Source organism: Tyto alba, unplaced genomic scaffold, assembly GCF_018691265.1.
Source record: "Tyto alba isolate M040663 unplaced genomic scaffold, T.alba_DEE_v4.0 Super-Scaffold_46, whole genome shotgun sequence".
Taxonomy (NCBI): domain Eukaryota; kingdom Metazoa; phylum Chordata; class Aves; order Strigiformes; family Tytonidae; genus Tyto; species Tyto alba.
This window is the reverse complement of record NW_024881322.1, coordinates 14,696,600-14,722,420: the sequence shown is the minus strand read 5'-3', so window position 1 is coordinate 14,722,420 and position 25,821 is coordinate 14,696,600. Positions and strand designations below refer to the sequence as shown.

General features: G+C 45.1%; 1 protein-coding gene across 6 annotated transcripts in view; it reads left to right on the top strand.

The window, feature by feature from the left end:
- GLI3 (GLI family zinc finger 3) overlaps positions 1-25,821 on the top strand; it is a 209,190-nt gene that overhangs the window by 174,947 nt on the left and 8,422 nt on the right. For all 6 annotated transcript variants that reach the window (XM_042806495.1, XM_042806494.1, XM_042806493.1 and 3 more), the window contains 2 exons: positions 23,068-23,217; positions 23,801-23,965. In XM_042806495.1, the coding sequence (XP_042662429.1) occupies positions 23,068-23,217; positions 23,801-23,965 (315 nt within the window). The remainder of the gene's footprint in view (positions 1-23,067; positions 23,218-23,800; positions 23,966-25,821) is intronic.

Genomic DNA, 25,821 nt, shown 5'->3' with positions numbered 1-25,821 from the left:
TTAGCAGTGTGATTGTTTATTTGTTTTGTTTTGTTTTTTGTTTTTTTATGCATTTGTTGTTTCTGGTGTGATTTTTATAGCAAATCTGACTGTATTACAAGGGTCAGCAGCAAGACTCCTCTGAAAAAAGTGTATGTCTCATATTTCTGCACAGTGGCAACGTCTGAAATGGGTTTCTCTAGACATAAAAAAGGGATATAAAAAATGTTTCTGTGACACAAGGAGTTCTTTTTGGCAGGGCTGAGGATTCAGATATGTTATGATGGCATTTCAGATTACGAGGTGCAAGCCCGGACTCAATACCTCGAAGACAATAAATTCGTCATTGCAGCCATCACCTTCAAGTAGCACAAATCACACCGTAAGAGTCAGCGTGCCTCAGTGATGGGGCCCCACTTTGCCATTTCTCTTGCCGCCCTGAGAGAGCCCTGCTGTGGGGCCTCGAGCGAGTTACTTCTGTCCAGAATTGCAAAGGGCTTTAGACACCTAACTGTTTGAAAGCCTGGCCCTTCACCCCAGTGTGTCTCTCCCACGTTTTGCCTGCCCTTGTTTGCCGCAGCCCTCTGAGGTGCACCTGCAGCAACCAGGGAGATGAAGTCTGGGATTCGGAAGGGCTTCCCAGGAGGGCAGTTCTGGTTTTCCTTAGGTGCACGACTCTGGCAGAAAGCGTTCAGTCCCTGTGCAGCAGCTGGATCCTTGAAAACCTCCCCACTGATGTGGCTCACACTCTGCCTCCTACCCAAATACTGGCGGGTAGATGTGAGGAGGTACGAGTTGCCATAGATGCGCTTGTCTCGGTGTCTTTGTGCTGGGTGAATCCCTGGACCTGGTGTGCGCACTTGAACGATGCACAGACAGAGTGTGTGTCTCTGTGGCATGAGTACAGCCTTTACTCTGTAATATTCACACTGCAGTAGGAGCTGGAGGCCTCGTCAAGCCCGGAGTCCCATGGCACTCAACACTGCTCAAACCCAAAAGAAGGAATGGCCCTGATTTGGGCATGAGGTCTTCACCCCCCCAGCTCCGGGGCTGTTCGATGCTGGCTGGAGGAACCCGAGCTAGCTTGTGTGCAGGTAGGACTGTAGCGAGGATCACGCTCTTAACCTTCAGACCCTGCAGCAGAGCTCTGCCACGTTGCCTCTCCCGGCTGCGTGCCCTGCCGCCCTGCGGGTGATTCCCAGCCTGTCAGCAGGCTCAGCACGGCCTCCGTTGCTCCAGCCGAGCCTGAAGGTGGTTTCGAAGGAAAACGGTGGACTGCCATCTGGGACATCAAAAGTATGGCTAGCCAGCCCGTGTTGCTGACTCTACTGTGGGGCAGTGATCATCAAGGCAGGGGCGACTGGCATAGATAAAGGCTTAAACTGCCCCGGTGAGACTCCTGCAGGGAACGTCTGCCGGCTTCCCTGTATCCCCTGACGCTCAGAAAGGATGATCAGCGCGAGTGGAAGGCCATGGGCACGCGTTCAGAAGTTGGGTGGGTGTGATGCAGCACTACGCGTGTGATACTGCATCGTGCTGTGTGCGCACACCTACTCGCCCATATAATGGGTAGTCGAGTGAACTGTATGGTGAAACTAAGAGCGAGCTGTGCAGGCCTTCACAGAGGGTGGCAAGAAACCCCTTCCCTGTCACCTGCTCCACTGAGTATGCGATACGTAGCATATATTCAGTAGAAAGGAAAATGCATTTGTATATTTGACTTGGAAATGTTTTGAGTATTCTTTCACCTGTACAACTCTCTAAATCAGTTCCCTGGGCTTTGAAAGTTCAGCTGGTAATGCAGAATTTCAGGGAAAAAAAAAAAAAAAACAACAACCAAAAAAAAAAAAAACCAAACAAACTAAAAGTCATTCTTGTACATCTTGATAAGACTAAATTTTTAGGATCTACACAGGCTAGCCACAGGTCTTTTAATGACTGTTTTGGGGTTCTTTTTAGGGGAATAAAGCTACTCTTTGTAGCCATATGTAGTAGTAAGATAATCAGACCCAAAACATCCAATGGCACAGAACAGGCTGTTAGCCAAGCCTTGCATCCCGAAGCACTGGAATTCAGAGGAACTGCTGTGTTTAGGGAAAGACAGAAGTGTGTTTCTAGCTGTTGGTTTTATTTCCTAAAGGATTAGGTACCTCAGCATGAATTCTAGTTGTGCCAGGCTGAGCAAAACTCAGGAGAGCTTTTCCACAATACACAATGCACACAGTTCACATTATAGATGCCATTACTGCCGTCATGTGTAGGGTGTATGCACAATCACATATGCATGTGCTTCAAAAGAGGTAAATAGGAATTTGTGTATATTCTGGTCTTTCTGTCACATGAGGATAGCTTCATCTTCTTTCTGGGAATGATGGGACCTGATTAACTTTGGAATTAAGTGTAGGTGAATCAAATTCCAGCAATATCTGTGTTACAAAGTGATGTGTGACGTAGCATGTATGAAATGGCAAATACAAACATAATCTGTGTCTGAATATGTGGTATAGCTTTAGAGCAGAAATTGCATTCTTAGGCAGAATAGTCAGCATTTGATGGCATTTTTCTGCATTACTTTCTGTAGCAAAGTCCTGCTGCTTTGAGTGTAAAATGTGGGCGCTAGTGCAAGTGTGCTTCAGTCCCAAGAGACGATGTTTTCTGACTGAATTTATGAACAGAACCTGGGCGGCTATGAATAAATAACTGAAAAGCTACATAAAAGGATCGTTATTGACCCACCCAGAAGGGTTTGACACCGAAATGATTTTGGTGTGGGAGCTCTTATTTTCAAGCGATATGCACCATTTAGAATTCAGCATGGTTAAATTTTCATGATACATACACCAAAAGGCAAGGTGTTAAACCATTCAGACGCTCTGCCTTATTTATAGCACCTATCCATCCTTTTTTCCCCCCTCTCTTACAGTTAATAGAAAGATTCATGATTCTTCATGGCTGTCTATCTAGCGTCTGACAGTACCGACTGCCCCGCTAAAGCAAGTCACTATCTATAATTGATATCCTTCCATGGAATAGGGTACTGGCTGCAATTGAAGGGTTTTGCTGAAAGCTCTTAAATCCTGACAAGTTCTGCCCTTGTTCTGGTTCAGTCGCCGAGCCGCACTGCTGGGATCCCAGGGTTAGTTGGAGCTGGTGCAGAAGGGGCGCGCGTGCTGCGCGTTAGCAGATGGCGAAGCCGCAGAGCCACGTTAGAGCCGCCACTGCGCGCGCCTGCCAGGTAGCCTTATTTACAGTGCGTTGCACTCCTGAAAAGATGGCTTACATTACTGTTTGAGCATGTGTGTTATAGGTTTCTTTCTTTCCCTTCTTCTTCTTCTTAAAAAAAAAAAAAATCTTATTTATTTTAAAGCCTCAGTTTGCTGCTGGGGTCTTTATCATTCAGCTGTTTAATTAATTTCTCTGCCCAGCGAGATATTATAATTGGGCTTAGCTGAGCTCAAGTTTGTTTTAAATACGTGATAAATGCACTTGAGCACCCAGAAGCTAATAAGATATTGTATATTTTTATAAATCTGCTTTTTGTTGCAGTTTGGGTTTTGTTTTTGTTTCTTTTTTTTTTTTTTTCCCTCAGAAATCAGTTTAAGAATAAAATATTGCAAAAGGGTTAGACACTAAAGATAAAAGTTTGTTTAAGAAAATTATCCTTCAAGGAAATGACTGAAGTTATTGTTAAATATTAATACAAGGGCAATCAGAAGAACGCAGTGCTGCCTATTTCTCATCCCCCTTGCTGTGTAGCCTTGATGATAATTATTTTTTATTCAAAAACATGCTTGAAGAACTGTAGAGCTATTTTTTGTTAGGGCTTTCTCCTTAATTGTGCAGCAATAAAATTCTCTCATTGTTGTTACATTTGATTAGATGAGATCAAAAAGCCCTGAACCCACAGCAAGGGCTTACGCTCAGGATTTCATTTGCTGGGCTCTTCCCGCCTGTTTGCAGAGCCCCGAGGGCTGGAGCGCTCCGATGTGATGTTCCACCAGGCTCCCTTATCGCACCCGAGGAAAGTTTCTTCTGTTTCTCAGGGACCCCCCCTGCTCCCAAGGTAGTCGCAGTGCCCTGAGGATACCCAGAAGAACCATTACGTGAAGTTCCCTGATGAGTCTGGGATGTTTCTGAATGGCGTTGCCCTCTGCCCCTACATAAAAGGGTGGGCTCAGCTCTGGCCGACCGAAGTTGGCCAGCGATCCGTGGGGACCTACATAAAACCCGGGCTGCACCCACAGCCTGCCTCGGCTCAGGTTTTGCAGCATCTGTTGTGAAAAGAGGGGCCTTAATCAATGATGTGCACCTCGAAACGCTTAAAAAATGTGTCTGATCGGGAGGGGAGGAGCACACCACTCTCTGGAGGACTGAACCTCTTTGGAGTGGGTCATTTTGGATGCCCAGCAATAAGGATTTTCAAAGTCTCACTCCATGCTGCCTTTGGCCTGTGGCATCTTCTTCAGCTCCTCTCCTGTCAGAGGGCGGTGGGTAAGGACTGGAGAGACCTTCACCTTCTCTAAAAAAAAGATCCAGCTGCAGTAGGAGAATAAGCCAGCTGAGAGCAAATGATGCTGAGAACCACGCAGTGCCTGCTGCTTGCAGGAGGAGAAACAGCCTGGTGAGCAAACAGCCCCCAGCTGCCAAAGCAGGCGGGGTGCTACTCACTCACCAGCTACCCCTGAAAGGAGGGAATTACACACAGCTGCCCCGAAAGGCAGATTATCCTGCGTGTGCATTAGCTGTTTCTTTTCTCTGGGCGCTGGAGGTGTGCTTGCAGACTGGTCGTGGCGCCGGTGAAGTCCCAGCTCCGCGAAGCAAGTCCCTTCACAATCCCAAAGGGATGTAATTACACCTCCCAGTTTGCATGCGTCTCCAGATACGTGCAGGGGTTTGTTTAATTTTTAATTCTTCGCGGAGGCAGTTTTCAGTGCATTTTCATTATAGTTTTATTTTGCTCTAGCGCAGTAACACAGAGAGGCTTCAGCCCTTTCGCAAGCTCATTGTGCGTGGCAGTGACAGCTACTGCCCTGAAAGGTTCAGAAATGTTTCCTTTAAATTGAAAACAGTAAGGAATAGATAAGAACATGAAATCCATTATAGTAATCATTTTTTCCCTGACAAAAGGAGAATGTTTTACGTACCACAGCAAAGGGGTTTTTGTTGGTGGTTTTATTCTATTTCATCTTATTTTATTTTTTACTCAGGGGGGTCTGGACCCTAATCCATATTTGGAGAAGCAATGCTGTGGACAAAAGATTCTTCAAGTGAGACAAGCCCAGGGCTTGGGCTGAAATTTGGGACAGCATGGAGAAGGCAGGGCTTGCCTTTTAGAGGCAAGCAAGGCAAGGTTTTTTCCCAGTTTGTGCATCCGGTCAGTATATTTTACCTTTGTAGCTGTGAGGGAACGAAGGGGAGGAGAGATTATAGCAAATAATCATGAGAAAACATCTGTCCAGAGATTTTTAGATTTTGAAATCTCTTCCTCGCTGCCTGTTTAAAGGCTGAGTTATAATTAAGACACCACCTTGCTGTGCTGGATTATGGGCTGCTGAACCCCTACTTCTGAACTGTGCCAGAACGGCAGCATCATTTACAGGCCAACAATGCGTTACATGGTATAGGAAAGCTAGTAAGCAGCTCTGCACCCCTGAGCGCATGGTCATTCTCTCTTGGTTTCCGTAGGGGTACCTAACACACACCTCCTTAAATGAAGCAAGTCTTTAACCCCGCATCAAAGGTAACCACGTAAGTGCTCTCGGGTTTTAAGGTTGAGTAGCCGCAGGGGGACCTCACGCCTGTCCTGTAGCCTCCGTAGCCCTCGGGGTCTGGCACGGCCCCGTTTGCCTTCCCCGCGGTGCCCTCCGCCTCCTGGCAGCGTTAAAAGTCGGCTCGGCTGCCTTGGGAAGAGATCTTACTCTGGGCTTGACCCAAAGGCCCTCCTAAGCGCTCCACTGCACAAGCAGATCGGCAGTTCCCCTGCCTGGAGTCTGGCTTTTGCTGAATCGCAGAGGAGAAGGGGGGGGGGGGGAAATAAATAAATAAAGTGGGGATTTCTTTTTTTGATAGAGAAAGGTTTACAAAAAAATAAATCCAGCCTAATCTGTGAAGTATTAAGAGGGGATTTAGAGAGAGAAATGTAATCATTTTTTTTATTTTAATTCCTCTGTAATTAGCATTTCTTTCACAGCATTAGGAAAACTTTTGTTAACCTGCTGCTGCTACTGCTGCTGTTCATATGAGTTGTCAGAGTCCTTGTCTTGGAATAGGTGTCCCTGAAAGAGGTTGCTGAACTACGACATGTCGTTTAAACGGCGCTTCTTTTTCACTGTTGTGGGCAGGGATGAACAGTGCTCCTCCTACACCCCGAGAAATTACTCTAGGCATTTAGATTGAAATCGTAACAAGCGGGCTCTTGAGTGGAAAGGGCATGGCAGGGAGCAGGGCTTGGCCTCTGCCCCTGCTTTTTAATCACAAAGTATTATTTAGGTGGTTTGTGGCTATACATACTTATTCGAAGTGTTTATTTTGCCTGAGAGCTCAGCTAGTGAGCTCTTCCAGGTTAGAGGTGTTTCACAGGTGGCTTCCAGTTTTGGGGAGAAGAAGCTGCCAGCCAAGTCCCAGGGGAGCCCGCGCTGCCTGAGTGACGAACACGTAGACAAGAGCAAAGCTGCCAAGTGCATTGGCTCTTCAGCTCCTGACTCTGCTTGGCATATCATGAAGAAGAGAGAAAAGGGAACTCCCTGTCTGCTTTTTTTTGCTGCCTCCGAGCTGCAAGGAAGGTTGGGCTTGTGCATTGGCTCCAGGTACCTTCCAGGCCTGACCAACTGGCCGGGACACCGAAGATTTGCCAGGCCAGAGCTGCAGTTTCTATTTTCTGCTGTGCTACTGGTTTGCTGTGATGTCCCCTGTGTTGTTACGGTGAACCAGCAGAAGATCTACCTCAAACCTTCTGGAGTCCCCCCGTGAGGTGTGAGGTATCTCTGCACTGATTTTGTCACCTCCCAATGTTTAGGATCCTGTCCATAGTGCAGCGTATCTTCATCGTATCTTTGTCGCAAGTGTCATCTTCACCCTCATAGCTGCCCATATTCTACCCAAAAGCGTTGCCTGTAGAAACCTGACGACTGGAATAGAAATCTATGAGTGCTGGCCCAGCTATTGCCTGTGGAAGTGCTTTTCCTCAGCCAGAAGTGGCAGATCAGCCTGTGTGAGCAGAGACGGGAACAGGCAAGCTAAATACAGGCACGAGTGCAGCTGTTGCAATTGGTTTTGAGAGGGCTGGGCTGCACGGATTCATTTTTGCAGTCTCTTTTGTTCGTGTAACCTCTTAATAGAAAAAAAAAAAAAAAAAGGCAGATGAGCCTTTTATCATGGTGAAACAAATTTAGTGTTTTCCAGTGCTTAAACTTCTGTGTGAGCGTGACTTTTCTTCCAGGTGCCGTCTACCTAATCTATAAAATGAATGGGTGGTGGTTTTGTCAGGAGTGGGTCCTCTGGTGGCTTGCACTGTAGGTATGAGGTCTGCATATACCATTCTTACGTGTATCGCAGGGCTGAGATGCTGCAGTTCTCTGTGAGATAAAGTAGTCAAGCTGAAAATGAAACAAAGCTCTAACTGTATCCCTCCTTGTGTTTGGTAGAGATAAACTACAGTGGAGTCTCAGTGCTGCTCCGTTTGGCTTCTGGCAGCAGCTTTAATTGGTAAAATGCAGATTTTTTTTTTGATCAAGAGAGGATTATTCTTGTTATCAGTCTGGAGCATCTTATTTCAAGATGAAAAGGCTTCGCTGAATTACAGATGCCAACATTTTTACAAAGCACTTTGGCGATTGACATCTCAAAGAGAAAGTATGATTTATTAGCCTATAATGGCTAACACTGAGCACTGGGCTAGGTCCCACTGATTTGTGAAATTGCTTAATATGAATTGCCTTTTTGTGTAATTCAAGCCTTAGGTTTTTCAAATAAACTTAGAATATAAAGTGTATGAAACATTACATACCTGGAAAAGGAGAAGCGTAATGGGACTGTGTAGCTAAAAAGAAAAGAAAGACAAAGGGAGAAAGAGAAAGAGAGATGGGAAGAAAAAGAAGGAGAAAAAAGAGACAGAAAGAAAGAAGGAAAGAGAAAAAAGAAACACCTACTTCTAAATCTATCCTGGTGGTGCTTTTTTACAGTAGTTTGGTTGATATGTTGGCAGGGTAAAGATTAATAACAAGCCTTGTCGCTATCAGTACCTGCTTGTCGATTCTCTGTAACAGGGCTGTCTGTTCAGCATGGAAATTATTGATTAAATAAAAATTGCTATTAGATTGTGATGTGATCCATAATCACAAACAATGGTGGACATTCCTCTTTCAGATCCCAAGCCATGCATCAAGTTTTTCCTTGCAGTAATTTATATTGTGCTGACACTCGCACCCATTAGGCTTTTATCCTCTCCTACATGTGTCAAGAAAGCACTAAAAGAAAGAACAGCAGCAGCACAGCAGCAGGTAGGCACTCACTAAATTTTCAGAGAGAAGCACAGCACAGCTAAGTCCATCCCTTGCTTCCAGTTAGCACCTTACCTCAGCAGTGATTTTTGCCAGATAAGGGCAACACCCCTTGAATTCAGGGGGGTTTTCAGTGAGGCCAAGAGCTTGCTTCACAAATATTTGTGCCTAAAACGCTCACTGTCTTTTTTCCCCTCTGTTACTCCCTTGGCAGTGTTTTTATTTATGACCCTTGTTTAAGGTATGCCCATGGGTAGGCCCTCCGTGTCAGGACAATATGGAAAAGGGATGTATCCAGGGACATCCAGTATGGTGTGAGGCGGGGAGGGGTTAGCATTCTGGAGTGTGAAGGACAAGTGGCTTTCCTGTTTTTATTTAGCTCTGGTGCTTCCTAATTTGAGGCATCCAGGATTGGAGCACTTCAGTTAAGACTGCATCACTTTAGGCTGAGTTAATTAAAAAGATAGTATCTCACTCTTCAGAGCACATGTGAGCACGGTACCAACTTTCTTCCTCCTGTGAGAGCCTTTGTCTAAGGAAACTTGGTCAGAATGTTTTTGAGAGTTTGGCTGCTTATAGGAATTATGCTCCCACAGCTTCTCTGTCCATTTCTCTCAGAAGACTTTATATATATGTCAAAATATATATGTCAAAATATATATGCTATGTATATATATGTGTGTGTGTGTCAAAATATATATGTCAAAACTGATCAAGCCCACCTGGCCTGGCTGCTGGGGAGAGGCATCCCTGTAGCTCTGGACCATTTGTTGTAGAGTGTTGTGCCAGTTACCAGCGCTAGGCAGGATTACTGCAAGAGTTTTGTCCCTCTGTACAAGAGCAGAGAATATAGAAGCTTAATATGCTATGGGTATGCAGTGATTTTTTTGTTTGGTTGGTTTTTAGTGTCATTTTTTCTTAAAGTTAGTAAATTAAAGGCTTTACCCTTTAAACTGTTACCAGCGCTAGTTATCGTACGACGTGTATTTCTGTATCTCACTACTCTTAGGATAGTTTTTGCATATCTTTCTTGTGCCTAAACTATTTCTAATATTACCACAGATGACCAAGAGAGCCCTACCTGCAATATTTGACCATTTGCCGAATTACACTCAGCTTAAAGAGTGTTTAACAGTGAGCTTAGCTTACTTCATTATGCAGGGCAGCAAATAAGAAGTTTTCAGGCTTGGCTGCTGTCATTTATATCAAGAGACCACTTCATTTTGCAAAGCCGGAGCATGTGCCTTGCACACCTCCCTCCCGTGCAGCCACTTCCTCTGTGTGGATCAGAGCCAAGGGATTACCAGCCAGGAAATTAATTGCCAAGGGGATTCCGACATTTACGGTTAGTAAAAAAAAAAAGCCTGAACAAAGGAAGTGTGTTTTACAGCATGTTCTGGAGGCGCCAGGCTCCAGCTCTGATAGTTTTTGGTTGAGGGAGAGTTACAGAGATCCAGGACTGCCCTTCGGTTCACTCCTGCAGACTCCTGGGGTTGACTGCCAGCACAAGTCTGTCCTGTTCAGATGGAGCCACAATGTTATATAGGAGAAGAGATGAATTTTTGAGATAAACCGGACTATTTAGGATTGATTTTTAATTACCAGAAGCACCTGTGAGTTCACTGCAAAGTCAATTAAAGTTAGTGCATGGAATGTAGGACAGAAAAAAAATTGTCCTGGACTCTTTTCTAAGCGTGTTAGGTGATACCCCACCACGTTCTACTAAGAGATCCTGCACAGTTTCCATTCCAACAGCTCAAACATGCGTCTGTAGTCTAGCTACAACACGGGACTGTCTGCAGTATAACGAGAGAATAGGAAGTGTTATCCCGTGGCTAGAGAGAGGTGAAAGGAGGTATCTGTGCTGCCGCTCCCTGGAGCATCAGGGGTGACTAACATCCAGCACGTGACAGAGACCTTTGCTAGGATGCGACAGGGACGACCAAGCCTGGCACGGATGTGAAAGGTAAATCCTCAAGGGATGTCCAGTGGAAAAAAGCTGCGAGAGGTCTCAGAGGAGCACTAAACTGTTGCACGTGCCGATGCTTGTTAGAAATGTTTCTCAGAGATGTTAGGAAGAAAGCACCCCAAATGCTTTCTGCAGTTCAGTCGTGATGTCATGGCTTTAACGCACTGCTTTTCCTGTCACCCACCAATGCTGGATTAATTCTACCAGGATCTCCTCTATGATGAAACAAACATTAAAACGTACGTCGCCTAGTAAAGATTTTTTTCACTGTCATCATTTTTCTTTGTAGTTTCTGTGAAAAGTGTTGTGTGGTTTTAAGTCGCTACATTCCCAGCTTTCTTAGGGGTTTTCGTGCATTTCATTGCAAAAAGTGGATCAGGTGTTATCTCCTAATCTGAACTGCAGCTTTTGTAGATTATGTATAAGGAGACACTAAGTGCGTTATATTGAAAAAAATCCTGCTCTTCGACAGTCTCTTTCTGCAGACAAAGCATTGGTATTTTTATCATATAGACAATTTGTGTCCATGTGATAAGCATAGGACTCTCTTTAAAAAAAAGTAAAAAGACCTACTGATGGATTTACCCAGGAAGATCCTGCTGAGGAGTATCTTTTCTTTCATTTTAAGTGGATCAGTGTTAACTGTGCTGTAATCATTAACAAAGTGCTAAAAGCACAATAAAGCGCGTGGTTTTACAAAATCTGGTCCAGGGTTGAACTGAATGAAGTGCATGTTGTTCAGCAGTCCCATCTACATGCCCAGCGTTAGTGGCCATGTGCTTAATACACCCTGAAGAGCAGATCCTGGTTAATTGTCTGACAAGTACCTTGCTGGTTCACCCCATTAGGAGCATAGGATTTTCAGTAAAAGAAGGCAATGGTTTAACTTTTTGATAAGGGATCAAGTATTTTGCTAATCCTTCTGCGTAGATAGATGGCCCATTGTACCAGTCTGGGAGCTTGGAAGACTTCAAAATCTTGTTAAAATGGATAGCTTTTCCTTATTCTATCTTCCTATAGCCTTTCGTAGATATATAAGTTGGCTCATGGGATTAAGCGGTTTGTCTCTGCTAATATAAAATGATATAAAGCTGCTGTAATATATGGTTGCATTTTAACTCAAAGAGCCTGTTGGTACTAACCTGCTTGCAGTGTATTTCCAAATCCGTGCACTGAAATGCAGTGTAAATTTTAACAGATTTTTGTCATTAAAGCCATACAATTTTTATAAAACAGCTCTGGCTTTATATATTTATTTGGTGCACCGCAGTTGTTGGGATATTTTGGTGGGTACTTTTTTACTTCCTAGGCATCTTTACTGTTGAGCATTTATTTCTTGGCTCCACCAGTCTGGTCTGTGCTGTGGAATGTAAAGATTAGAAAGCTCTTCCCATTTTATTTTCTTGTGAACATGCCCTATTTTAAACGAAGATATTATTGCTTTGAGCGTGGTTTGAACCCACAGCTCAATAACTAACTAGAAGAGCCGCTAAAACCCCGTTCCCGCAGAGTGTTTGGACCCAGTGGAATTGAAGGGGGTCCAGGCTGCCCGAAGAGCCCGTGTGAGCAGAGCAGCTCCCAGAACTGACGTCTGCACATCTCGGCTAGGAGCAAGGGTTGGAATTTAAATAGTTAATTTCAGGTTAATATGTACGGCAGGTCTGATTACCATTGTCGGATGAGTTATGGAGGCAGGAAGGAGGCCTATAGATTTTTGGTCTCTGCAGCAGTGTCGGAAAACATCAGAAGTATTTAATTCTTCTGCCTCATGTGTGCTGGTGTGCTTCTTACAAAATCAGGTACTTTCATTCTTCATACTATTTGCAAATAAGATGAAATGCCTTATTGCAATGCCTCTTTATGATGATTTCCTTCTCAAGTGAGCTGGCAGCAGTCCCCTCTGGTCTTTTTTTGCCAGTGAGAAAAATCCAGAAATAGAATATGTGCTTTGAAGTGTGTTACACTAACATCTGTAGCAGTTCTAAATGCCAGGCTGCTCAGGTTTTTTTGGTTTGTTGTTTTTTTTTTTTTTTTTTTAAGGTGAGGCCTGTTTTTCACGTATGTTTTTGTTAAAGACTGTACACAGCTGTATGTGTGTTCAGATTTGTAAAGAATCTGAACAATGTCAGCCATTGCTCGCGTTGAGTACTGCCTGTGAAGGAGTTTTAATGGGTTTTAACTTGGTTTTCCTGGAAATTCTGTAGCAGTTGCACGTAAAATCAATTTTTATCCCTAAATGCAAAGATCATGAAGCAGAAAATTTTGAAGTTGAGCCCCAGGTGGTTTTCTCTCCTCCTATATTCAGTCACTCCTAGAAGGTATCAGGCAGTGCATTTTCTAGGCAACATTCACTCGTAAACTCAGACCTTTTGAGGGGCAGATGTTTGGTTTCAGGCCAGTCTTCGCCCTCTGCCCATCCAACTGTGGTAAAAACTCTGCCTTTGTTTGTGCGCTGCTGCTTTGGCTAGGCTGAGAGAGGAACGTGTGACAGATTTCGGGGGGGGATGTGGAGCTCTTTGCAGTGAGGATCTCCTCTCTGGCGAGCTGGAGGCAGGCGCAGGCGTTGTGCCTCTTTGCCGTCGTTTCCTGAAGGCAGGAATCCTTCCTGCCTCCCTGGCGGGAGCTCTCCTGCCCCTGGCCAGCTCTGGGAAAGCTTGTGTGCGTGTGTGGCGGAGAGGGAGGGAGGGAGAACAGGCTGAAGATCATCAGTGCAGGGCTAGAGGGTTAGATTTGGGAGAAGACCACCCTCGGTCACTACGGCATCGTAAAGGCCGACACCTCTTAGGCAGCAGTGGCTCTTAATCCCTGCAGCAAGGGGCCTTTGTTCAGTCTCTTCTTCCAGCCCTGGTCTTTTGAACCAGGTTTGAATTCTCCATCACTGCTGCACACTTCACCTGGCTTCTTTCTCCCTCTGCTTTTCTCCTTGCTGGTCTATCTTGTGTCTCTGGGTTTATGCTGCAGGCACCAAATTACCCTAAATGTTTCTCGTGTGAACTTTACACAGAAGACAAGGCAAAATGTGGGTAAAATTTGGGGGCCTAGATGTGAAGAGCATAAAACCCACAAACTAAAAGTGAGCCAAACGTGGACAGGTAAGATTATTTTCCTTAAAGTGATTTCTGTGCCTTGCTGGATTCTCGGTGAAGATGGAAGTGGCGCTCCGCCTGTCAGGGTTGCCTTTTCCAAACGGGATCACCCTCCAGCAAAGGGCTTTCTTGCTGTCAGCCTGGTAGCTGCACGCTCAGCACAGCTCTCCCACTGCGGCGGGAGGGAGCACGGGGGAAGCGGTTGGGAGAAGTGCCTTGGCCCCTTGGACTCTTTCAGGACCTGGGGGGGCACTTTTTCCTCACAGGCACCTTCACTCCAGTGCCCCAAGAACTTAGTCATCCTCATGGTAGCCCTGTTGCATCTCTCCCTGCTTCAGCAGTTCTCAGGAGAGCTGGGCAAAGCCCTGGAGGGCAGAAGCGTGACCAAAATGTGCCCCCTCTTTGAGGACAGTTGAATTGAGCATCTGGTTTGTGGTTTCCACTGTCCTTCACTTCTCTGCTGCTGCTCCCTCACACAAATGCACTTAGCCCTGTCCTTGGGCAGGTCACGGATTGAGGTGGTTGAAGAGAGAGGTGGAGCTTTTTTGGTTGGTTGGTTTGTTGGTTGGGGTTTTTTTGTAACATCACGAAATGTAGAAGCTGTGATACCTTCCTTGAACTAAGGCAAATGCAATACAGAGCATCGATGCTAGAGGAACTAGCGAAGCCTAGTTATCACAGTAGCACACATTGAAAAATTATTTCCATACACTTGGGGGAAAAAAAAAAAAAAAGAGTAAAGAAAGCGGGAATTCCTGTAACATACCAGCTTCATCTGTTAACCTCCCAGCTAGCAATACAAGAATACAACCTTCAAGACAGAGATGGCACTTGATTCTAGACAGAGTTATGAAAGAGAACATCAGAGAAGAAACAAAGCTGAGAGTCATCAAAGCATCTTTCCTACCACTGTAAAAGTGGAATGATTAATGTCCACAACATTTACGTTGATGTTCTGGCAGAATTTCATTTATTAAATTTTCAGGTTTAGGAAATAAAGATGCAATTTCTGCCCGTTGCTTTATAGCTGCATGTTCTCACACAGGAAATCAAGGGAGAGCTGTAAAACGTTGCCCTTGATCGAGCTGCATTCTGCTGCTAGCAGACTTAACTGTACTGTAGACGTGAATATGTGTATATTAAATGAAACAAGAACAAGATGTGATCTTATTGGGAAAGAATCCTCGCAATATCCCATAAGTTCCATTCCCTCCACAGCATATCCCCAAGCCTACCAAAAAGCTGTCCAAAACCTGGAAACACAGATAGAGGCTGAGGGAGCCTGTTCCCAGCCTGATGAGCAAGCTGTGTTTGCCCTGTTGGTATTATATCACATCCATACTGGATAACTACTGTATCAGAGATTAAAAGAAGGTCATGCTGTATTATGAACTGCTGTCTTTATTTTTAGGATTAGATAACTTTTCTCTTTTTTTCCCCCCACTGATTCTCTTTATGTCCTAAGGGCAGATCCTTTCTCCTGGGTCAGGAATGTAATAAGGCAGGTTTTCCTCTCTCCAGGATATTGTGTCTGTCTCACTGTGTTTAAATTGCCACAGAAAGCTCTTCTGAGCAAAATACAGTATTTTCTTTGTACAGGAGCCAACGATTGACGTATCCTTGGGGACTTCTCTGTCTTTAGCATTTAAACATACAAGTTGGATATGTCTAACCTATTGATAGGCAACAAAGACAACTACAGAATTTATTGCAAGAGAACAAAAGGAGAAGCAGAAAGAGCACATCTTTTTTTTTTTAACTTGGGGATTGAGAACTTTTATTGCTGCTGTTAGTGCAGAGGGATGAAAAATAAGTAATCAGAGCTATATTTTCAGTGGAATCAGGGAATTGAGAAGAGGACTGTCCTGCTGGGCTGTGTCCTCTGATTTAGCATATTTCTGTTTATTGGTAATACAGTTTCACATTTAGAGAACAGGACTTCTCCAAGCCCATACGTAGAAAGTAATTTGATTCGCCATGGCTTCTTTAAACAGCATTTGGGGCAAAAAAGATGATTCCTGCTCAGGCTTAGAGTAAACTCCACAAAATGCAAATGTTTATTAACGATTATTAGTTTGACTGCCTCTCAGTCTTTGTGCGTTCCTTGCTTCCAAACTTGTATGCCCCATGAGACAGGAACAGTCTCTTTCCATGTGTTTCACTGACCCCAGATCTTTAATACATTTTAAAATATGACTGTAAACCCAGTGTTCTCCCAGTGGCAGCTGTGCTGGCCCAAGAGAGCTGTTGGCCCCAACTGTTTGTTGCAACATCTCTGAGGTTCCCCTCGGTCTGCCCTTCACATGGGAATCCTTCCTCAGACACTGGAGTTGAAATAACCAGATTAACCCAAGCCCTTCGGACCAAGGCAGGTGAATAAGCAGTTTATGAGCTATTGAGGCAGTGATATTGGAGGTGCAGCAACATCTTCCTAAGAAAAGGTGGTGAGCTGTTACGGGGCAGAACCGTGCAGTGTCTCGGTGTGGCCAGGACATGATGTGATCCCCCCCACCCGCCGCTTTCCTCCTTTCTCACTGTTTCCATCCTCTCTTCCAGCCACTGGTTTCCGTGCTGCCCTTCTCCTGTGCCTGTCATCCCCATCCATCTACTTCCGTGGGTTGTCTCAAGTTATAAATCATCATTATTTTTCAGTTGACTTGGGTTTCTAATTTTGGTCCCTCCCTTTCTTCATTGACTGCTATTGCCAGTTCTCAGGGGACAGAGATGAGAATCCAGAATGGCACAGTAATAAATGAGCTTCAAGCATGAATTCAGCTGGAGTGCTGACTGAAGTCTAATTTTTTTCTTATAATTAAGTATTATCAGCCACGGACACAGTGTTCATATGTTAAGTTTGTAAATTAGTATAAGTTATATTTCCTATTTTCCAAATACTTCACTCCTTTTTGAAATAACCATCTTTTTGATGGAAACCTTCTTCATTTAGTGATTCGATTTTTCTGAATGAGTAAAACCTTTTTAGTCACACTGGAGTTATAAACATTTGCCGTACCTATCTTTTTTATACTGTTAAAAAAGTCACACTCCTCTCTCTCGCATGTAACCCCAAAATACCTGATCACTGAAACGTGGCATGCCACTAGTTCTCATTTAGGTTTACCATGATGACCAAATCTAGGGGGAGCGGGAGGCTTCATTTGTTAATAGTGGAAAACTTTGAAAATTAAGTATTGAGATTGAATGACAAGATCAAACACTGCGAGGTGAGGAGTGCAGCGTGCAGACAGAGTATTTAGTGCATTCATTATACCCAGAGGAAATTGCCATGCAGTGCTTTTAAGATCCAGCTGATTTTAACGGTGGGTATTCCGTTACAGCAAAGGTGTCAAGACTGTCGAGGCACTGACCTGCTTTGGGCCAGATCAGCAGGTTGTATAAATTGTCATGTTGCTAATCAGCGTTAGCAGAGATCTGTCACAACAACAGCGTTTCTTAAATCTTCCATAAAGTATGCAAGACAGCCTCAAGAACTCTAATAGAATAACAATAAATGCATCCAAAGGAGAGGAAGTGGGAGTGGAGATAGTTATCTGAGCTTCTCCACAGGCTTGTGCCCGTGCAGAAGTGCAGAGCTCTTCACGTAGAGCTGTAGCTTCGGCTTGGCTTTAGGGGCTGCAGCCAGCTTAAGCATTTATGCCACCATAAAGGTTTAAAGCCGCTTAAGTGCTTCTTGCGTCTGAGGAACTAAAAATGGCTTAAGTACTTATGCCACCCTAAGGACACGGGGTCAACAGTGTACTCTTGACTCGCGCAGCTGGGAGGAGACATGAGTCTCTCGTGGTTGTTTAGCCTGGTTGTGCCTGCAAATGATCTTTAGTAGGGAAAGGACAGACGGGATCCATACCTATTTTCCAGCAGATAAGAGGAGATTAAAATGCACGCATTGTTCTAACAGAGAGTCACAGAGGTTAGAGAGAGGCTCGATTGCAGCGTTTGGAACGTGTCCAAAAAGTCTGCTGGGGATTTCACTCCACAGAGATGCAGGGTTTTTTTCCTCATCACAAGGGGATTTCTATTGTCGCAGGATATTTTCTGCCTCACCAGGACCTCCTTTATATCCCGACTTCTTTACACAGCTTTTGTCTGTCCATCTTGCTCTGGATCATGGAGTTAATCTTTATCAAGATGTTAATGAGATGGTAGGGAGGCCTGCCTGATGTCATCTCTTAGTTGCCTGACTACCTAAAATGGTAGCAAGGAGCAGTGATGAGCTGTGGATTGCATCCCTGGGGAGCAGGCAAGCATGGGTACTTGCTTAAGTGCTGCCCTGTCACTTTTCTGAATGCTGATACTCTTTTTACAATCACTGGGATATCTCGGGAAGCTGTATGGGTCAAGAACCTCAGATATATGCACGCCACACATGAACAAGTGACTACTTTCAGTGGGAATCAGCGACCTAAATACTTCTATGCATGTGGGCTTTAGCTTTCCTGGGCCTTAAGTCTCTGCCTCCACTGTGGCCGTAGTAGCAGATACTATTTCCCAAGGTTTGTTGCTGAGAGAGGTACATTCGCAAGCTCTGAGGTATTCAGATGCTTTGGTAATGGTCTCAAGTCCAAAGTTGAAGGAGAGCTGTACCTAACACCTAAGCGAGGACAGGGGAGTTGGAATTCTGTTACGCCAAGTCTGGCGAGCTCTGGTGTACTACTTCACATTATTGTGGTTGTGCGGGTTGAAGTCATACTAGAGCGGGTGAAGAGGAGGGCTGAGAGGAGCGCTGGGGTGGAGGATGGACTAGCACAGTCCTGGAAATGGCAGTGGGGAACCTGGGAGCAAAATGAGGGGCAGGACACAGGGACTTCGACACCTCAAGCCAAAGCAGGGCAAGAGGGGGAATGAGGACTTGGTTGTCCTAGGGAAGACCAGGAGGGACCATCTTATTAAATCCAGCAAATGAAGGCAGAGAGGAGAGTGCTGTCTGTCAGTCAGTTGGGGTGGGAGAGGGAAGCAGAGCTGTTTAAGCTAAAGGATAGTGTTGGCACAAGAACAAATGGATATAAATTGGCTGTGAATAAGTCGGAGCTAGAAATTAGTTGCTAACCAGCAGATGAGTGAGTTCCTTAGAGGAGCCTTCCACTGGGAGCAGAGGGAGCAGATCACCAGCGTACTTAGAGGACGAAGCTTGCTCTGTTTGTGACCGGGACGATGTGCAGCGGGGCTTGCCGCAGCGAGGGATGGACCTGGTGATGAAAGTCTGAATTGGTTATTGTATAATTGATATTAAACTGATTTTTGGCGCCTTCCACTGTGCCACTAACTTACCACATTATACCAATACAGCATGTTCTCTTCCCAGTTTTCTCCTAGCATACGCCAGGGGAGTGTGTCTAAGTTAGGAAGCAGAATCGGGAAATTTTCCCAGTGTTTTCTGCTTTATCCACCAAGTAACACTTCTCTTTCAGATGCAGTCTCCACTGCAGATGACAATCATTCTTTTTCTGTTGTTCTTAACTCATTCCACTGGTATGAAGAGGCTTTTCTCCTGCTGTTTGACTACTGTGAAAGCATATTTGGCCTTTGTTTATGTATTGAATAGCTAATGGCTACCAAGCAGTCAGCTAGGGTATGCTTAGATACTCCTTTCTTCTAACAAACAACGTGGAGGAGGGAAATGCAACACTAAGATTCTTGCAGATCCTACCCTCCAGTGTTACCTCACATCATCTGCTACAGGATGGGGTAGCATCTGCGGTGTGCACTGATTATATGAGAACATGTATGATTTAAGGTGTTGCCTTTTTACATAGTATTTCTTGCCATGTAAGCATTTATGCTTCCAGGACACTACAGGTTGTGCTCCTTGTTACCTCTGTTTTTTGAGCTTCCCCAATAGAGATGACAGGCCAACATCAGCCTTGATCTCAATCAATTTGGTGGCTATTTTTTTTTTTTTCTCTGGAATTGAAATCCATCTCAGAGCTTCCTCCTTCAAAGCCGGGGCTTTTTGAGACCAAAATCAGTATTTAGGTCAGCTCCCTCTGTTCGTTTTAGGGTATTTTGGAGCTGAATGATAATAGCAACATTTTTTAAAGCAAAGAAAATGCAGGACAGACTGAGGTTTGGTAAAGAGCATTGAAGTCACATGAAAGTGACTGGTATTCTGCAAATGACCCCTGTTTAGCAGCTTTTTGCAGCTGTGTACAATGGGAAATAGCTAGTAGAATTCCAGCTTTTAATGGGGGCTTTTTTTTCAGGTCAGAAATTCTTAATAATACAGAGCTGGTGCTTTCGAGCCTTATGTTAGCAAACCCTACACTAGGGAGTAATATCATCGGCTTTCATGCGCCTATTTACTGTAATAAGGATTACCAGCGTAAGTAGAACTTGCAGGTTTGGGCCTACAAAATTAAAAGAAAAGCCTTTTCACACCCTGAAAGTGTATCAAAATTCAATTTCACCGGGAAAAAAAAAAATTCTTCTGATCTAGTCCCTGGAATGTGACATTTCATGGGTGTAATAAGGTTACAAGCAGATTATAAATCGAAACCCTATAAATCCTTATTGTACTGTACCAAAGCTTCTGCTTTGCATAATACTCTTATTTCTGACTGCTCTTTGTTTTACAAGCTGAAAACTATTCATTCCCTCTCATAATAGAGACCAGGGAGCCAAAAACACCGTGCAAAATCCAAAGGTAATTATCTGAGTCAAAGAACCTGAATGCCAGAGTTCGCAAACTTCTGAACTTTTCTAATTGCTGTTGTTTGCACGGTGAGACCTCCCTCTTCCTTTAAACATGTTGTAAATATTGCACATGGTTTCTGCCAAACGATAATGATAAGAAAGTCCCACTGTAGATTTAGTTCCTGGTTTGTATTTGTCTAGTTCTGCCTACGTGTCCCTAGCAGACGGCTGAGGAGTTTTCAGATTGTGATATGAGTGAGTGAGGGCGTTTGAATCTGGCCCTGCGTGGTCAGGATCACAAATGCCGTGAATCTCCTTACCTGAGAGCACTGCTGGTTTCTGCTGCTGGCCTCTTACTTGTTCTGATTTAATGTCTAGCAAGTGTCTGCTTGCCGACCAGGCTTTGCGGTATTTGGGCACATTTATAGGTCTGCTAAAATATCACCCCTCTGCCAAAAGCAATTGAGCAGCTCACCCGAGAGCTAAAGAAATGACCCAGATTAGCAGATGATGTCATGGGCTCGTTTCTTCTAGGCTTTACCTGGAGGTGAGGATCCTCAGAGGAACCCCTGAGGAACCTCAGTGAGAATGAGAGGGCTTTGCAGGTGAGCTCTCGGAGGCCACTCGGAGCATCAGGGCGATGGGAGAAAATGGCACCAAGAGGGGTTTGCTTGTAGGAAGAGCGGAGGGGGGAGGAAAGGAGTGGCCAGGTAAGAGAGCAGGGCGGAGGAGGAGTGTGGAGGGGCTCAGTTGTGCCGTGACTTGAGCGTGATCACAAGAGAGTTAAGAGGTGAACCATCGGGGAGAGGGGAGTGATCTGTCCCGGGCAAGCTTTGTCAGCTGCTGCAGCGGGCCTGGGCTGGGGAGGGTGTGAGGAAGGGAGTTTTATGCCCATGAGAAAGGCCAGTTTTAGAGGATGGTCGTGCTGATAAAAGCTAGAGGTCTGGAGGGCGAGGAGCGAGCTCATTTGCAGGGACAAAAAGAAAAAGTGTCCTGTGGAGAATTTCTCTGAAAGAGCATCCGTGGTGCCTGAGTGTCCACACAGCAGGAGGTAAAGGGAGATGCTGTTATGAACTGATTGAACCAGCCTCGAAGTTTTTGTATCGAGTGGAAAGCCTGCATCACACACTTAATTTTCATTTCCCTCACGGCTCTGTAGGTTTAACAGAATAACTCACAGTCTGTAATGTTTACAGGGAGATTTGGCCAAGAATTGCCTGGACACATTGAGGTTTGTCCCGTTACTTCTTTCTCTCTCAGGAAAGAAGAGTGCACATGAACCTCATTGTACCCTTTCCATGCCATTTCTCAGTGCAGGCCATCTCTGCCCTTTTGGCACAGGCGTGTGTAGTACGAATGAACTAAAGGTCTGCACTTGAAACATAAACTACTGCAGATTACGTGCTGTACATTGTCCAGCACATCTGCTCTGTTCATGCGCTCTGCGCCCCATTACAACTTCCAAACAATGGCAATAAAGTTTCAGAAAGAGAAGAAAGGCTGTCATCTTTTATGGGCAACATGCATCTGTTTGCCATGGTGATGCTGCATAACTGTGAACATAAGTGATTTTATTTGGTTTTCTGATTGTTTTCAGGACTTTAGAAAAGATCGGGATTATCTTCTTTGCGTTCTGATATGAACTACTGAGTTTCTGTACGGCTGGCTTTTTCTGTGAGCTACTTACGGAGTAGGTACAGATTTCATCCCTGTGCTGTGGTCGAATATAAACTCCAGAAGGGTTTTGTCTAGTACCTTAATGGAAATTATCGCATTTGCTGAGAAATGCAGCCATCTAGTGGCACAGCTCACAGGCTGTGGTGGAGCACACGGCAATGAGGAAATCTCTCAGGCAGGGCTTCTCCAAGAGGGTCTGGGAGGATGAATCAGGTGTAGCTCCTGCTGAAATTCCAGCTTTCATAAACCTTTGAAAGTCCACGTGTAGGGTGCTTTTGTTGTTTTCTGAAGTTGTGCAAAAAATTCAAACAGTTAAACCTCGAAAAAACAAACCAATCTTGAGGCTGGCCCTGATTCACCTGCCCATTTCCGCTGAGAAACACAATCAGCAAGAATTAAATCCGTATTTAAATGCTCTGCTGAACTGGATCTCGGTGAAGGGAACGGAGCAAGCTACTTTTCTGGAAGAGTAAAAGGTACATAGCCCCGGCCTGCCTCTGGATACACTCAGGCAGAGGATGCTGACCACAGCAAGACACGTGCCTGTGTCCCTCCACCCCTGGGGCGGGTGTCGCTCCCAGAGATGTTCGGGCAGAGCCGTCCTTGGCAATGGCAAAAGCTGGCTTGGTGAATGCTTCGGTGCTCGGAGCTTTCTGCTACTGCAGTGTGTAGGGTTTTGTTTCCCCTGCCACAGCACCTACACTAACCCAATGCATATACTGAAAGAAAATACAGGTTAGTGGGGAGTGAGTTAAAAGTTTTGGTGGAAACTTGGTTTAGCTGTTCTGTTGATTTTTCAGGTTGGAGGGTATGTTTTCAAAGGCCTGATTTTGTAAACCTTGTTTGCGTTGTAGTGGCACTTAAGTAAGGCTTTCCTGGTCCGAGAAAGCATTACTCAATGTGAATCACACAAGTGGTGCCATGCATGAGATTATCCAGGATCCATTTAACAGCCTGTATCCCTGAGGCCTGATCCAAAGCCTGTTGACGTCAGTAGAAACAAATTCATGGGCCTTAGCAGGCTTCCAGGGAGATCTATAATTTGAACCCCGTGATCGATTTGGAGCGCAGACAATCTTCTTACTCTTTTAGTACCGCAGGATCCTGGATCACACCTGAGCCTCTGGTGCTGTTCCAGTGCAAAGTTACAGTAAGGCTGGCGACGGTGTTACACTTCTGTTAAGCTGTAATCTCTCCTCTACCCAAACAGCATATAAACAATGACCATATACACGGTGAGAAGAAAGAGTTTGTGTGCCGATGGCTGGACTGTTCCCGGGAGCAGAAACCATTCAAAGCCCAGTATATGCTGGTGGTCCACATGAGGAGACATACAGGGGAAAAGCCACACAAATGCACTGTGAGTAAAGGGGGCTGAGCTCCAGGCTGGGACGGGGGAGCTGGGGACGTGCAGGGAGCAGAGCAGCTCAGGTGCTGCATTCCCTGATCTCTTGTCCGTCAGACATTTGTTGGAGAAGAGACTACCATGTCTGCTTCGTGGTCCAGCTCGCCCAGGTAACAAGAGCTTTAGGAGAGGGGATTCACTGGATATTTTGGCCCACTTCCTCAAGTTTAAAGTGCAGAGAAGCCCCAGAAGGCATTTCTAAACAGGGCTCAGTTTGCTTAATTATTTAAAGGCACTTTCTCTTACAGAGCTGGGTATTATTGCTGGCCACCAGCCTCCTAACGACTGCAATGGATTTCTGTCTTAGACAAATACTCTGCTCTCCTGTAAGAGAATTTTTACATAATGCTGGAAGCATTTTAACTTGAGCTGTGATGGGGTTTGCCTGAGTGAAATTGAAATCCAACAAATCAAAACAAAATTACATTGGACAAGGTTATGAAGGCTTGGAAAGTTTCTAAACTTTTATAGGTCAGCTTTTATCATTTCCTGCAAGTCCAAAGATTAAAATTAATCCAGACCCACTTCTTGTCTGCAGTTTGAAGGTTGTACAAAGGCCTACTCCAGACTAGAAAACTTGAAAACGCACTTGAGATCTCACACTGGAGAGAAACCATATGTGTGTGAACATGAAGGCTGCAACAAAGCTTTCTCCAACGCATCCGACAGGGCCAAGCACCAAAACAGGACTCATTCCAATGAGGTAAGCACAGTTTCAAAAACATAATAAAACTCAGCGTCAAACAGACTCACGTTGTGGTCATAGCAATTCATTACAGAGGACGGGCAGAGAAACCCTCAGCAGCCTGAAAGGAATAGAAGTTCTAGATGGCTCTTACCAGCACAATCATTCCTGTGTCATACGGATCTAGAGAGGCTGCGGGTCGTTTTATTAAGCGTAAGAGAGGTTTGAAGGAGGGGTCTAAAGGAAACACAAGCATTAACCAGGAAGAGATCCTGGTTTCCCTGGAAAGCTGGGATCGTTTTTCCCTCTGGAGCTGGAGAGGCCTGCCCGGAGCACGTCCCCTCGCCTGGGTCGGCAGTGGTGCGCGGTGGCTGCTGACCTTGCAGCCTCCCTTGGCGCTGCTGTGGGCAGCGATGGAGAGGTCTCCAGGGCTTGGAGGATTTGGGTTGCCCTGTAGGTTCTGAGTTACGCCTTTTTCCCTGGAATGTTTCGCTCTTCACAGACCTCACGGAGTAGGGGTGCCCTGGAGGGAATTTGATCTTTCTCAAGCAAACCAGCGGTGGCAGTCACAGCCATCTCCCAAACTCTCAGCATAACACCTCTATTACTGTGTGTTTCCTGTTAGTGCTGCCCCCTTTTTCAGGAACCACGCCATCCTCGTGCCTTGTCCCTGTTTTATTGCCCCATTTCAGGTTACACAGGGATTCACATCATCCGCATCTCGTGTCTAGGAGCCCAGTCTCTCTTCCTTGACCTGTCCCTATCCTCCTTCGCCTCTAGCCTAAACCTGGAAGTGCTGGAAGGGCAGGACATACCAGCACGGTGACTGTGTGGTGTGGAAACCATAGCTGCTATATCCCTTTCTACAAGGCTTGTATCCTGCTCTAGCTGTCTGTGAGGTCTGTCGCTGGTATTCACTAGGGCTGGCAGAATCTCTTGGGAGCATTCATCTTCTTCCAGTCCCCCAGTCCCTGCAGCATCTCTCGAGTCCCAAGGGAAGCAGAGAGCGTTACGCATGACTGACTTTGCTCCATCCCTGCAGTGTGTGCTCTCAGCAGCCCAACTAAGAACTGCGCTGAGGCCCAGCAGCAATTTTGTGAGTTGTCACTAAGGTAGAAGGAAGTTTACCAAGCCACGCCAATAGTTGACTGAGCTTTTTTTTCCATTCGCTGTCTGAACCAATCTGTTTGTTGCCTAGTTGATGAGTAAGATTCAAAGTTAAAGACATGACCTCTACTGCCTGTGTTTTAAGATCAGAATTTCACATCTAACAGTAAGTCACCAAGACAGATTTTCTGCTGCACACTATTTCTAATAGGTGCAGCAACAAGGGCAAATGAAAAATTCCCTTCACCATTATTTCACAATGAAACAGGTGAATATTCTTAGTCAGTGCATACTGATGGAGTGCCATGAATACTGTGGAAAGCGTAGGCCCAGTTCAGCACTTCCTCACAGTGCCATTTTGGTTGTAACCTATAGAGAGATTTAAAAGCACCCACCATGTCTCAGTGCAGATATGCCTTACACATATAGAAGAGACCTGACTCGTACTTCCATAGCATCTTGAGAAAACCTGCCTCAGTAGCTCAGCATCAACTTTGAATGACAGTTTTTGCTACTATTAAAGTCAAGGGTTTTTTTTTTCTGCTGGCATCAGTGGAAGTAGGCTCAGGCCTTAGATAGCCATGAAGAAGCTACATTTGTCAGAGGCTCCACAGTGCCACGAGTAGGCAGACAGAGAAGCCCTTTGAGGAACTCTGCGTGAGAGTCCCTTTTTTTTCTCAAATGCTAGTATAAATAAGACTTTAAAACAGTAGTTTCTTGGAAACAATTCAGTAATAAAAGTGAGAGAATGATACTTTGTTTCCTGA